At 37.6% G+C, this 14002-nt stretch overlaps 1 protein-coding gene across 2 annotated transcripts in view; it reads left to right on the top strand.

The window, feature by feature from the left end:
* The window catches only part of clip1b (CAP-GLY domain containing linker protein 1b), a 57473-nt gene extending 45734 nt beyond the window's left edge, over positions 1–11739 (top strand). For both annotated transcript variants that reach the window (XM_023276788.3, XM_023276789.3), the window contains 5 exons: positions 2525–2630; positions 2714–2879; positions 2967–3019; positions 4196–4302; positions 5846–11739. In XM_023276788.3, coding sequence (XP_023132556.2) covers positions 2525–2630; positions 2714–2879; positions 2967–3019; positions 4196–4302; positions 5846–6080 — 667 coding nt within the window. In that variant the 3' untranslated portion in view covers positions 6081–11739. The remainder of the gene's footprint in view (positions 1–2524; positions 2631–2713; positions 2880–2966; positions 3020–4195; positions 4303–5845) is intronic.
* Positions 11740–14002: the final 2263 nt, after the last annotated feature.

Genomic DNA, 14002 nt, shown 5'->3' with positions numbered 1-14002 from the left:
CCAGGCTAGCCATTCTCTTAAAACATTTGCCTGGTTTACTATCTCTTCAAGTAGACTACTGTATGTGTACATTTCAGTGAATAATATCATGAATATTCCCATTAAGCACTAAGCACGTATTTTTTACAGTTTCTAAGCCATACAGCATCCCACCATCATGGTTCTGATGTTGCCAGTTACCTTATATGTAAAATCATAACAGTTTCACAATACTAAGTATTTTTCTTTGATTTAAAGGGGAACACAAGAAATCTGCAAGTATTATCATATAAAGTGATTGAAGATATCAATCTAGATCATTGGTGTCAAACTAATTTTAGCTCAGAGACCACATTCAGCCCAATTTGATCTCAAGTGGGCCATAACCAGTAAAATCATAACATAATAACCTATAAATAACCACAACTCCAAATATTTCCCTTTGTTTTAGTGCAACAAAGTACATTCTGACATTGTTCACATTTAATGAACTTTCTTTGTACAGAATATTATGAGCAACCTGAAATTTCTGTAGCAAAATAAGTGAAATTTCAACAATATTATGCCTCAGTTTATCATTTGTGCGTTACAACTTACAGATCACAGTGTCTGCAAAGGCATAGAACATTTAGTCACAGGTATATCTGGAACTGAACAATATAATATTTTACAGCTTGTCGAGATCTAGAAATTATTTTAAATTCCCATTCATTTCTGCATTTGTGTAGTAATCATGACACACCACACAAACTAAAGTAAGAGCTATTAAGGAAGAAGGTTCAGTTGTCCCCCTGCATTGTAAATGTAGGAAATTTATACATAAAAAAGTGCATAAAAGTTGTGGCAGTGCATCAACAGCAGGGTTCCACCAAACCAAACTCCGTCATACTGAAGCTGCTGACAATCTTCAATGTCTTTAAATATTTTCACAGAAAGTATTCATTTTCACCTCTATAATTTTTACACTTTGCAAAGTCGTCCCGCGGGGCGGATTGGACACTCTGGCGAGCCTTATGTTTGACACCCCTTGTCTAGACTGTTGAAAAAGCAAGATAGTGTATTTATAGGTAGTTCTTATATTGACCAATAAGACGTTTAAAATAAAGGTAGCAAAATTACCCTGGAAGTAGTCCAGTGCTCATAGGGTTAATGAAAGATTAGTTGCAGACTGATTTTCATTTGATCAGATCAGTTTTCTCCGTAAAACAGCCAGGTGTGCACTGTGTTGAAGATGGCCAGAGCATTTCTAAATCTGGTTTTAGCTTTTACATCAATTCATCGTGCTCTTGGTCTTATTTTAAGGTCTTTCTAAGTCTGGAAACAAAAGAAGCCATGAATATAACTCTTCTGTACCTGTACAAGCCAGAAACAGAAGCTTCACTCTCAATAATGAGAAGATTAAAATGCCTAGGCAGCTCCACAGAACAGCGACTGAAGTCGAATGTTCAATAAAGTGGGCATGATGGATGGCTGAAGCAGAATGACAGCCGTGTATCAAAGTATGTGGTGTAAGATCAGAGCGACAGGAGTGAAGGCAGAAGGATAAGAAATGAACTGGCAGCTGTGTGGTGTCGGCTGGAGGGAAACAAAGAGGTTGTTGTACAATTAGAGCAGAAATAATAGATGTGGAGGGAGAGAAAGTTTTCAAGTGAACATTAAGAAAGATGGGAGGTGTGTTGCAGTGAAGCAACCTGCTTCACTTCACTTTGACACCCTTTAATTCAAATCCCTTTTGTTGGAATATGAAGAAGTGGGGAGCCAAATCTAACAAGCAGAGCAGGTGGAGAGGGACAATTGTTCTATTGTGGCAAAAAAAAACTATGGCTAATAACTGAGCTGTCATCAGCACAGTGCTTTGGAGCACAAACATGTCACCAAATTACATTTTACTACGCATAGTTGTCATTTGTATGCTTATTAAAAATCTGCTCTGCGTAAGCAAACACTACCTGCAGTTTAGCTGAAAAGTCTTTGTTTGAAATTTTGACTCACTAATGGTATCTCAGTCGTGCCAAGAAGTGCTGAATTTATGGGTTTTTTCCTTACGAATCTGCTTAATACAAGCAATTTATTTTGCACAAGCTTTGAAATCCAAAACATGTAGACGAAAGTGATTCTGATGAAATGTCAGGATTTTTAAGCACAGAATAGAGTTCTTCTACAGCACAGTACGGGTTTTTAAGTCCATAAAATGACTGTTCTAAGTACAGTCACTTTAATAGTCCTTTAGAGGGCAAAAACTGTCCCAAAACACACAAAGCTTAAAATATCAGGGAGTCTCTGGTAATTGTTGAAGGTGACCTAGAAGAATCCATCAGCATTTCTATATGTACATCTCTTCTCTTATCTGAATTTTGACAATTGGACAGTCAGAGGACATTGTTGAGAGAGATTTTAGGAAGTAAATTAGCAAGGAAAAAGCAAAAAACATTTTTTGAAGCGATGTCTGCATATCTGGTTCTCTGTCTATGATTTCATTCTTCATAAACTTTTGGGTTACACAGGTTCAATTTCATCATTTTCATATTCACTAAATTTCCTGCAGAGAAACCATCTCTAATCAGGAAACAGAGGGAGATGTCAACTTCCAGAAATCTACTGGAGCTTTAATCTCCGACAAAGACCAGGAGCTGGAAACACTAAGGAATGAGGTACTAAAATATCACATACTGTATATTCATCCAGTGTAATCTCAGGTTTGCAAAATGTTTATCTCTTTGCTCTGTCACTGCAGATCGCAGTGCTGCGAGGAGAAAATGCCATGGCCAAGACCCTGCAGTCAGCCGTAGAAACGCTGGAGAGAGACAAAGCTCAGCTCCAAAGCCGAGTTCACAGTTTAGAGCAAAGGCTCATGGGAACACAGGCCTCAGAGGGAGAAGACAGAGATGCTCCACCCTCAGGTGAGGAGATTTTTCCCATTAGTTCTGCATCTGAGATGACACTTGTGTTTGTTGGCATGTTTTCTGATTCTCGGTGCTCTTCCACAGGTGAAGCAGCTCTGGAGCAGCTGAGGGAAGAGAAGGAGTTTGCTGAGGGACAGGTGAGACCATCTGCAAATGCCTTTTACACTGCCTTTAAGGGTTTTCGGTAGGGATGTCTACGGATGTTTTTTTGCCCCCAATCCGATCCGACTCCCAATCCGACACCATTTTCCAAGATTTTACACATACTTCAACTACATAAAGGTTCTTAAAATCAATGTAATGCATATATTTTACAACTGAATAGCTCTCCAACACATAAAGACAATGAATTTCTGCATCCAGGTTGTGACTGAATGGAGGCATAACATTATGACCACCTGCCTAATATCGTGTTGGTCCCCTTTATGCTGCTAAAAAAAACTCCTCTGACCCAGTGGTTCATGGACACAGGACCTCTGGGGATGTTCTGTGGCAGTGGGATGGTGGCAGTGAATTCTGTGGGTTGCAGGGTGGGACCTAGGTGGGTGGTACATGTCAAACATCCACATGAATGTCAGGACTCAAAGTGTCCCAGCAGAAGATTGCATTATAGCAAGATGATTGATGTTACTTACTTCACCTGTCAGTGGTCATAATGTTGTGGCTGATCGGTGGATGTAGGTATGTTGTAAAACGCTGTCTGCAATGCACTATGGATGGTGGTGTGAACTGTGGCTCCACAAGCTCCAAAACACAGTGACAAAACCTGTATTCTCTACATGCATGTGAGAAAATGTATTGTAGATTAGCTGTAGTAGCTGGTTGTTCCACCAGGCGGAGCTCCTTATTGTTTAATGCCATAGCAACCTGAGGAGGCATCACTGCATCCAGATCTATGCTGGCAAGAAGAGAGCATTTTAGGAGTTTAGCTAGCAACAAGCACCAAGAAAAAGGCTTTTGTGACGCTTGATGTCCTCTGACGAGAACTTCATTCCAACAAAGGACAAATGTCCTCGGTGTTCAGTTTGTGTTTTTGATTGAAACCACTTCTGATTATTGATCTCGAAAGCTTTTCAAAATTTGTCTCCCTGGCATCCTGCTGTAAATTGTGCTTTCTCTTTACAATACCTGTGTGATAGCAGAGATAAACAAAAGATCAGGCTTAAGTCAATGCTAATATTGATCAGTTATAAAATGCCTCGACTGGCCCCTATCCGGGAGATCAGATCAGGACGACCTTAATTTTCAGTTCCTATTTGTGCCACAGAAAATGCAGCACTGTTCAGGTGATGACATTTGTTTGTCTCCCTCAGATCAACTTCTTGAACAGTGTGATTGTTGACCTGCAGCGGAAGAACGAGGAACTGAAGGTCAAACTGAAGAAGCTTGCTCTGGCTGAGTTCAATGGCAACACTGATGGGTAAGAAATAAATGTTAAAAAATGAAATGATTGAAAAACTGCAGCTTCACAAGAGGAGCTCAAACAACTGAATTTGATCAGCAGCTTTTTCGGTGATCATTTTAGCATTTATATTGGAAGAAAATCAAAACAGCTCCTGTTTCCATCATCTGACCTGTGACATTTTCAGCTTTTTTAAGTTTTATTATATTATTGTAAATTTAATATTTTTAGGTTTTGGACTGTTGGGTGATGAAAACCAGCCCTTTGCGTCTCTCCACACTTTGACATTTGTGTGTCACTGTTTATGGTTTCTGCTTCTGTTTTGGAAACATCAAATGTCATCCCCCAAATTATCCATCAAAACTTCTTGCAGAATAAATTTGAGGTGAGAAATAGATCATGCAGTGCTGAGAGCTGTTGAGTCATCTTGTTCACTGACTGGTCTGGTACAGCATATAATAACAATAATATCTGATTAGGGTGGATGCGTTGTTCACCTACAGGATGAATTTTATAAGATACTTCCTTTGGCAGGCCAGAATCATGTAGGTGAGTTGACTGAAATCTTGACAGGGATGTAGTTTCCAGCTCGACTGGTCAACATGTTGGTCGGTATGCTTTCATCAGACCAAATTTTATTTGTTGTATTGTTGTGTTGCTTTCATAAGGAGAAAAGTGATGCATCGGCAACCTTCCAACAGTCCACTTACACAAAGAAAGGCTAAATATGTTGAACTTGCTTTGTGGTACAGCCCACTGGGTGTTTCATTATTAATACAAATATAATCAAAAAACGGAATTAGTTCAAATGCATTATTAACATCCATCCACCATCTATACACTGCTTAATCCTCATTAGGGTCATGGGGGTGTTGGAGTCTATCCCAGCTGACTTAGGGCGAAGGCAGGGGACACCCTGGACAGATCACAGTCTATCACAGGGCTACACATAGAAACAAACAATCACACTCACATTCACACCTACGGACAATTTAGAGTTACCAATTCAACCTTAGCGTGTTTTTGGACTGTGGGAGGAAGCCGGAGAACCCAGAGAAAACCCACGCATGCACAGGGAGAACATGCAAACTCCATGTAGAAAGATCCTGGGAAGGCCAGGACGTGAACCAGGAGAATAACAAAATAAAACAAAAATTATATATAATATAGTAATGCTTGGAAAGATAATTTACACTGTTAGAAGAAAGATCCCAGGCCCAGGCCGGGAGGCTAACCGGGGATCTTCTAGCTGCTAGGCCAAAGTGCTAACCACCAAGCCACTGTGCAGGCCAATTATTAACATCTCTAACAGAATTTCTTCCTGTCTTTTGTCACTTGTTAATGTAATTTCCAGCCAGATGAGACCCACTGGTCAAATCCAAATTTACTATGAGTTTAAATGTGGCTTTTGGTATGAGTCATGTTGAGCATGTGAATTTGGTTAGGGAATGGGAAACATTGTTGGCTGGTATCTTTTCAAAAGATTTGTGGCCTACAAATCTAGAAAAATAAAGATCATCGTACGTCTCGTAATCTATTTTCTATTATCTCCGTGCTATAGTTTTGATGAAGGTGTGTCGAAGCGTGAAAAGAAGGCGACCCCTCGTCTGTTCTGTGACATCTGCGACTGCTTCGACCTCCATGACACTGAGGACTGTCCTACTCAGGCTCAGAGCCCTGACTCCGTACCTCACACCACCTACCACGGCAACCCGGCCGATGAGAGGCCCTACTGCGACATCTGCGAGGCCTTCGGACATGCCACCGAGTCCTGCAACGATGACCAGACCTTCTAGAGGTGCTGAGCATCTCGGTCCCTTCCTCTCCTCTTACCTCTTTCGTCCTCCCTTCAAACTCCTTCTCCTCTCCCACTACATTTCCCACAACCCAACATGCCCAACTAAAGCCCCTGCAGATTTTCCATAATGTATTTTTATACTGTATTTATGCATAACACTAGTAGCTACTGTCCTGATCTAAATCTTTTCCTTGGAAGATAAACTGTTCTGACTCTAAAGCAGAATGCTTGTCCAAATATGCTGCTTCGGTGCAATATTGATGTTTATAACAAAAGGAATCCGTGCTCTGCACTCGTCATTTCTAAAGTGTTGTTTTGCATTTCAGTTTCTTTCTTAAATAGCTATCGGTGACGTTCCACATCTGTTGTTTTTTATGCTTTATTTGTTGATTGGCAACACAGCGATGCAACCAAGCAAAGCACAGTTCAAGCTGAAGGGAAAATGAAGCACCTCTGTCAGCCTCAACACTCCTTTATTCTGCATCACATTCCTCAGTTTGGAAGGCTTTAAACCAATCACAGAGTGATACTGCCAAGTTATACTGATGTTTTATGTTTAGTAATATTTTTAAAAGCCTCTCTTCCAGTGCATCTACTGACAAAGGAGTATTAGGACACCTACAAGGAAAACAAATAGAAACCTTCAGAGTATAGTCAGAATTTTATAAGACAACTGCACAATATTGAAGAGAAATGTTGCCATAACACTTAAGATTTTTGAGCAAAAAAATAAGAAAAAAAAGTTGTAACATTTTGAGCGTACAGTGACATCAAATATTTAGCAAAAAAGTCTTAACCTTTTTGGGGAAAAAGTTGCTCGATTTTGAGAATAAAACGTCATAATTCTTTGAGAAAACAAATTGTAACATATTGACAAAAATGTTATGGAAAAAAGTTCTTTTAAACAAAAACTAAAATTCATGTCATTTTGAGGAAAAAAGTTGTAATGTTTTGAGATGAAAGTTGTCACAGGCTGAGCTAAAAAGTAAAAGGTAGTAACCTTTAGATAAATGGTCCCTCAATTTTGAGCAGAAGAAGTCGAAATATTTTGACAACAAAGACAATACAAACAAAAGATTTCTCATACAGCGTCTAACTGGTTTCATGTCAGTAGAATAAAAGCTCTGATATTTAGGGGCTTATTGATGAAACTTCTTTTTTTTAATGTGCAAAGCTGATAATAACATCTGACCTGTGTATTACAAGGTCTCACATATTAAAATCTTATTATATGACTTCAAATGTTTTCATTTTCATAAAATTATTACTATTTTAAAACAAGAAAAGCACTCTGAGAGTGCAGTACTCCACCAAGGCTGCTCAGTCGTTGTATCATTTCCGACTGATGAAATCTTTAAAAAAAATTGTGGCAGAAATCACAGCACTATAGAATGTGGTCATTTAATATAGATGTACCCACAAACAAAATGACCTTGCGCTGAGCACAGGTGTGTATTATGCATATGTACGTTATGTATGGATACCGAATCACAAACCTAAATATGTAGCAGGCGGCAGGAATTGATGGGACTCAGAAACACCCCCACAATTTAATCAGTTGTTCCTTGTATAATTTCCAACAGATAAGTCCCAATAAGTCCACAGCGGTCAATTTGTAGTAGGATCGCAGTCATGTGATCGTCAGCAGGCAGCTGATGTAGTGTTCACTTGTTGTCATAGTTACAGTGACACCATGCCGCTATCTCGCAATGATACAGAAATCTTTAACAAATCCATGGATCCAGACTACAAGGCGCATCACTGCGAAACTTTAATCACTTGGTCCTTGTGTCATTTCTGACCTTTCTTGAAAATTTCATCCAAATCTATTAGTCCGTTTTTGAGTAATGTTGCTAAAAGACAGACAGACAGACAAACAGACGGACAAACGTACGCCAATCGTCACCTTACTCTGCCGCGTTCCTTGGCAGGGTAATTATGCATAATGCTTAATTTGTTAAATATTACAACTTTATTCTCACAATATTACAACTGTTTTAGAGAAATATTAATACTTTATTGTTTTGTATTCTGAATTTTTTTTAAATCAAAATAGTAACATTTGACAACTTTACTCTCTTAGTATTATAATATTACAACTTTTTCCTTTTAATGTTTTCATGATATAGCTAGTTTACTCTCAAAATTAATTATATCATGTATTATTGTTTTGACTTATTTCTTGTAGTATTTCATATTTTTCTAATAAATATTACAAATTTCATCTCAAAATATTACAACTTTTTTACTGGCCTTAATATTCTATTGAAATTTACATGTTAACCAATGTAAAATAATATCGTACAAAATGGGAAAAGTTCGATCTTAACTAAGATGGGTTTTCTTAATTATTTATGTGAAGTGGTTCTCTGCTTGACAAAACAACTTTACTGACAGGTCCATTTAGTAACGGCTCCGGAGCTTTTGACCAAAATCACACATTTTTCTTCAGCAGCTGAGGACTTCTCACCTGTACTGGATTAAAAATAACAAATCTTTGTTCACTGATTCATGACAGCTTGGTCAAAATCTCCAGAGCGTCCACTAAATAGGCTTTAGCTGCTGTTTCCAGTCAGGAAGAGCATTTATCTCCCTCCTGTAGGTTGATATCCTTACAAGATGCCACTGAAAGTCACTGAGGCTTTGTTGAATTTGATAAACAAGTTTTGTTATTTATTGTCTGATCTTCTACTTCCCAGTGATTTTTCTACAGAGAAATAAGCTTGCACTGATGAAAAGTGTGTAGTCTGTACAGGGACTACTGTAGTACAGAAGACACAACATAGATTTAACTATAGAAGCCTCGACTAACTTAGTTTTGCACTGTTCACTTTAAAGATTCAGAACTCAGAAATATACTTTATACTTCTAAAGTTATTTAAAAGTTATTTTATGAAGATGGATGGTGCAGGTTCTTCAGCTTTGACATTTTGGTTAATTTGCCTATTTGCTTTTTGGCATTTAGATGAGATGATTAACACAATCTGTCCTGTTGTTTGAATGTTGATGTTGGGCTCTCTTACTGAAATGTTATTGTCTTGAGAAAACCTGGAATAATTACAGACTCTGGAGGGATAAAAGGAGCAGATTTCTTTGCCGATTTTAGTCAAAGTGTTTGCACAAGGGCTGAACAATGAACTGATTGCAAGTCAAAAATGTAAACTGAAACAATCCCAGTAGCTAATCGCAAAGACCGCTAATTAGGATGCAGGTTACGTGTTATGTCTAAGTCAAGTGTTTAAACTGTTGGGTTCATGGTTTTACAAATTCAGATACCATCATCCTTAAATGTGTGACACTTCAAGTTTAATTTCTCCTTCGCTGAGGGACCTAAAGTGTTCTGCAGAAACGCTTAAAATTCTGCCCAGTGAAAGGAAAACATTTACTACATTGAAAGAGAATTTGCAGTGCTAAAAATATGACACTTTGACTCACATAGCTGCCCTGTAAATTGTAAAAAAAAAAAAAAAGAAAAAATTAAAAGAAAAAATTCCCGAGGAAAAGACAGAATTGGTAAGATGAGGAAAAAATACATACCTGTCATATGCTGGAAGAAAAAAGCACCAACTGAGAAGTAAATTCGATCCACAAAAACCAACAGATGTGAGAGGATATTGCAACAAAAGTGAATTCAAGATGTCTGATAAGTCTTACTGAGGTTTTTAGTGTGTCAGTTTAACTAACTTTAAAGGATTCTTTCTATATAGACAAAGAGAAAACCTTAACTATGATATTATAATATGAGTTAACATTTTACCAAACCTCAAGGAGAAGAAGCAAGTGTGTTTTGTGTAGCCAGGTTCATTTGAAAGAAACCTCATTCTGGACCTGGTGTTTTGTTTGACTGACTAGATAACGTCATGAAAAAAACTAAAAACACTTCCAGCGACCATAATATATGTTTCATGTCTCGTGTAGAACTCAGTTTCTCACAGTAACCATATTACTTACTTGCTATTTCTAATGAAAATTCAATATTTTCCAGGTACCTCTTAAAAATGAGCTAAAAAGACATTTAAGGAATAAAATTAGCATAATGAGAGTTACAATTTATCTGTAAAAATTAGCAGCACAGACACATTTTCCAACTCATTTAGGTCGGTACTGATATATGCACATACTTTAAACCCACTTGCTGAGAACATTAAATCTCTCCTGTAGTCGACTGAACAGATTATTCCAACTGTTGTCATGTAGCAGAGGCTTTAAATAGAATACATTTCAAATGTACACATTCACTGGGTAAAATAAGAAAACAAGTAATAATATTATAATATAAATAATATAGGTATACTTCAACCTACATTAAAGAACATGCCATATTTATTTTTTTAATTTAAATGTTATGCTTTTTGTGTGTTCTTCTTCTAAGATTTTCATTATCTGCCTGTCAGTGCTAATATTTCATTTCAAATCTTTTATCAATATCAATATCTTTGATATCAACTAAAAATGTACTCAAGTAGGAGTAAGAAATGATTTTTTATTTGTTGATTTACACTACCGTTCAAAGGTTTGGGGTCACTTAGAAATGTCCTTATTTTGGAAAGAACAGCGGTTTTGTTCAATGAAGATAACATTAAGTGAATCAGAAACACAATCTAGACATTGTTAATGTGGTAAATGACTACTGTAGCTGGAAACAGCTGATTTTTAATGGAATATCTCCATAGAGGTACAGAGGAACATTTCCAGCAACCATCACTCCTGTGTTCTAATGCTACATTGTGTTAGCTAATGGTGTTGAAAGCTAACTGATGATTAGAAAACCCTTGTGCAATTATGTTAGCACAAGAATAAAAGTGTGAGTTTTCATGGAAAATGTGAACCTTTTGAATGGTAGTGTATATATTTTCTAGTGCTTCTGGGCTCTGCAAGCTCAAAATACATCATGAGAGCACATTTGGGTAGCATTATTAATGATAAAAGTTGCGATTGCACTGAATGTCCACTGAGATGTATTTTCATGCATTTCTTTAGTACAAATGAGTGAAACTGTAAGTCTACATGGTTAGTTTAGCTCAGCACAAAGGCTGGAAACAGCCAGCTGCTCTGCCCTGCACATTGCTCCCCATGAAACAGTAAATTGTTCTTTTTACACTTTGGATTTTGCACCAAATAAAGAAAGAAGATCAAATTACTGTCAGTAATTTAAGCCAGAAAGCAAATAAGTGTTTCCTAAAATGCCGAGCTGCTCTTTAAAAGAACCCTGTTTAGCGACATGTATTTGACTTCTCTTGTTCTAAAGCACAATTCTGGATCATATTGAATCTTGTGGTGTAACGGTGTAGATAACACAGGAAGTGACACTTTCTCTGTGAATACTGATCAGAAGCCTCCTTCTGACAGACGTGTACACAGTGCCATGAACTAAAGATAGCTTTTATGTGTACCACATTTTATTTTTCTGCCCTGTTCATAACGTTGTATGAGGAGCTTTCAGTCCAGTTGGGAAAACAGCTCGTTTGTATAGACTTTAAAACATTGTGTACTTTATAAGTGATGAGTCTAATTATTGTCGTTTTATATGTAACGATTTCAGGCACCATGTATCAGTGGTTTCAGGACCGTTCTACAGATGTGGATGTGGTGTGAACTGTCACTGTTTTCTATGTACTGTATACTCCTGAGCAGTAAAATTAGAAAGAAAAACACCATTTTGTTGTTCTCTCTTCACTTCAGCAGCTTCAGTGCTTCCAGATACATTTACTCCTGTGCTCCAGTTTACATGAGAGAAATAATCTGTTAAACAAAGCCTGACCTCAGTAATTCAAGCTTATTTTCAGGATATTCTGGTTCATATACGGTTCCTTTAAAAAGTGTTTACCCACCGTGGATTTTTTCCCATTTCCTTTCTTTTAAACATTGAATCACTGTCATTTAGCTACTTTAACAAAAATAATTACAGAAAAAGAAGACTTTAACATCAAAGTGAAAACAGATTTCAACAAAGAAATGCTAATTAATTAAAAAATGAAATAAACACAAAGCAAATAAAACATGAAATAAATTATTACATGAAGGAGTTTCTTTTTATGTCGCAAATATCTACACAGTCTTCTGGTCACCTGATGTGCTTTTAAATGCACTGCAATTAGAATAAACATGAAAAAAAAACTTTTAATATTTATTCTCCCTTTAAAATACAATGGAAGAAACAGACCCACAGGAATCTATTTCTGTAGGACAGACAGGGAGTCCTGAATATCTTTACTGTGTGGAGGCTTTTTTCTGTTGTTTTCAGTATCATTTTGTACAGTAATAACCTTAATATTCAAATCAGTCACGGAAATGTGTATAATGAGCAACACGGTGGGGTCGAAACCCTGTTCTTTAATTTATATAATATTGTGGGGTCCTAAACTTAAGATTTATATTCTAGCATTAATCCTCTCTGTCCACTAAAAAATGCTTTGGTTCAACATCTGTTGTTTTAAGTGTTTATATAAATAACATTGAGTTGGTGTCATTTAGGGCTGCACAGTGGCTTGGTGGTTAGCACTGTCACCTCACAGCTCTGTCACCTCACAGCTAGAAGATCCTGGGCCTGGGATCCTTCTGTATAGAGTTTGCATGTTTTCCCTGTGCATGCGTGGGTTTTCTCCGGCCTCCTCCCACAGTCCAAAAACATGCTGAGGTTATTTGTTGAAAAGAACAAGCCTCACAAATGTGTCTCTGCTGGGTTCAATAAGTTAACTCGGCGTCATTCTACCCAGTTCTTGTTCTAAACTGTGGAGCTCCAATCATGTAAATTTGTGACTATCTCAGAACAATAGGACTCAAAACAAAACATACACAGTACAGATGAAGACCAATAGTAACTGGAATTTCAACATAATATTAAAATTCTATGTGCAACATGGTGGCACGGTGACCAAGTGGTTAACACTGTTGCCTCACAGCTAGAAGATCCCTGGTTTGCATCCCGGCCTGGGCCTGGGATCTTTCTGCATGGAGTTTGCATGTTCTCCCTGTGCATGCGGTGGTTTTCGCAGGGTTCTCCAGCTTCCTCCCATAATCCAAAAACATGCTGAGGTTAATTTGTGATTCTAAATTGTCTGTAGGTGTTTATGTGAGTGTGATTGTTTGTCTCTATGTGTAGCCCTGTGATAGACTGATGACCTGTCCAGGTGTCCCCTGCGTTCACTCTAAGTCAGCTGGGATAGACTCCAGCCCTCCATGATCCTACAGAGGATTAAGTGGTGTATAGATAAAGGATGGCTTCACTTAACAAATGTATTTTTATCCATTTTGTCCTGCATCATTTTTCCAAACCACAAGTGGTCCATCAGCCCATTAGAGGGCTCACTGAAGCATCCAACAGCCTAAAAATAAGCAAGAATAGTGTCATGATGAGGAAATTTTCACAATCTGGCAACTCAGGGGTTGTTCTTAATTGTCTGAAACAGTTTTAGTGAAACTTTAGTCTAATAAATGCACTGAAGGTAAAATAATGCAGATATTGTCCTGGCTGTAGCTTCATAGTAAGATTTTTACTGTTTGCCCTCTTTGAATGGCACTTAGAATAAATTAGACGCCCAGAAATCTGTGTATGAACCACTATAAAGGGCCAACAGACAGTCTGGAGGGATTTAAATGTAGTATTTTTATCATATCAACGGTGCTGTGAGCAGTGACAGTACACACTGTTACACAACATTTTACTCTTCTGCGTGGCTGAAATGAATTAAAAGGAACACTGTAAGCATCTGACCACACAAACTAAATACATACATTTGCTCTTTCTGTAAACTTTTACTCCACTCCATCTATCTGACAGCTGTTAGGAGTTTTAGGCTTCGATTTTTCCAGACAGTGTTTTTCCTGTGATCACTCACACAAAAAGCTGATTTCAAATCTCTAAGTTATTTGCAGTTTAACCTAACAGACGTTTCATTTCTAAGCTTTAAACTTGGGGCT

The sequence above is a fragment of the Amphiprion ocellaris genome, chromosome 17 (genome assembly GCF_022539595.1).
Source record: "Amphiprion ocellaris isolate individual 3 ecotype Okinawa chromosome 17, ASM2253959v1, whole genome shotgun sequence".
NCBI classification, from domain to species: domain Eukaryota; kingdom Metazoa; phylum Chordata; class Actinopteri; family Pomacentridae; genus Amphiprion; species Amphiprion ocellaris.
The sequence above is the reverse complement of the archived record's forward strand: the minus strand, read 5'-3'. Positions and strand labels throughout refer to the sequence as shown.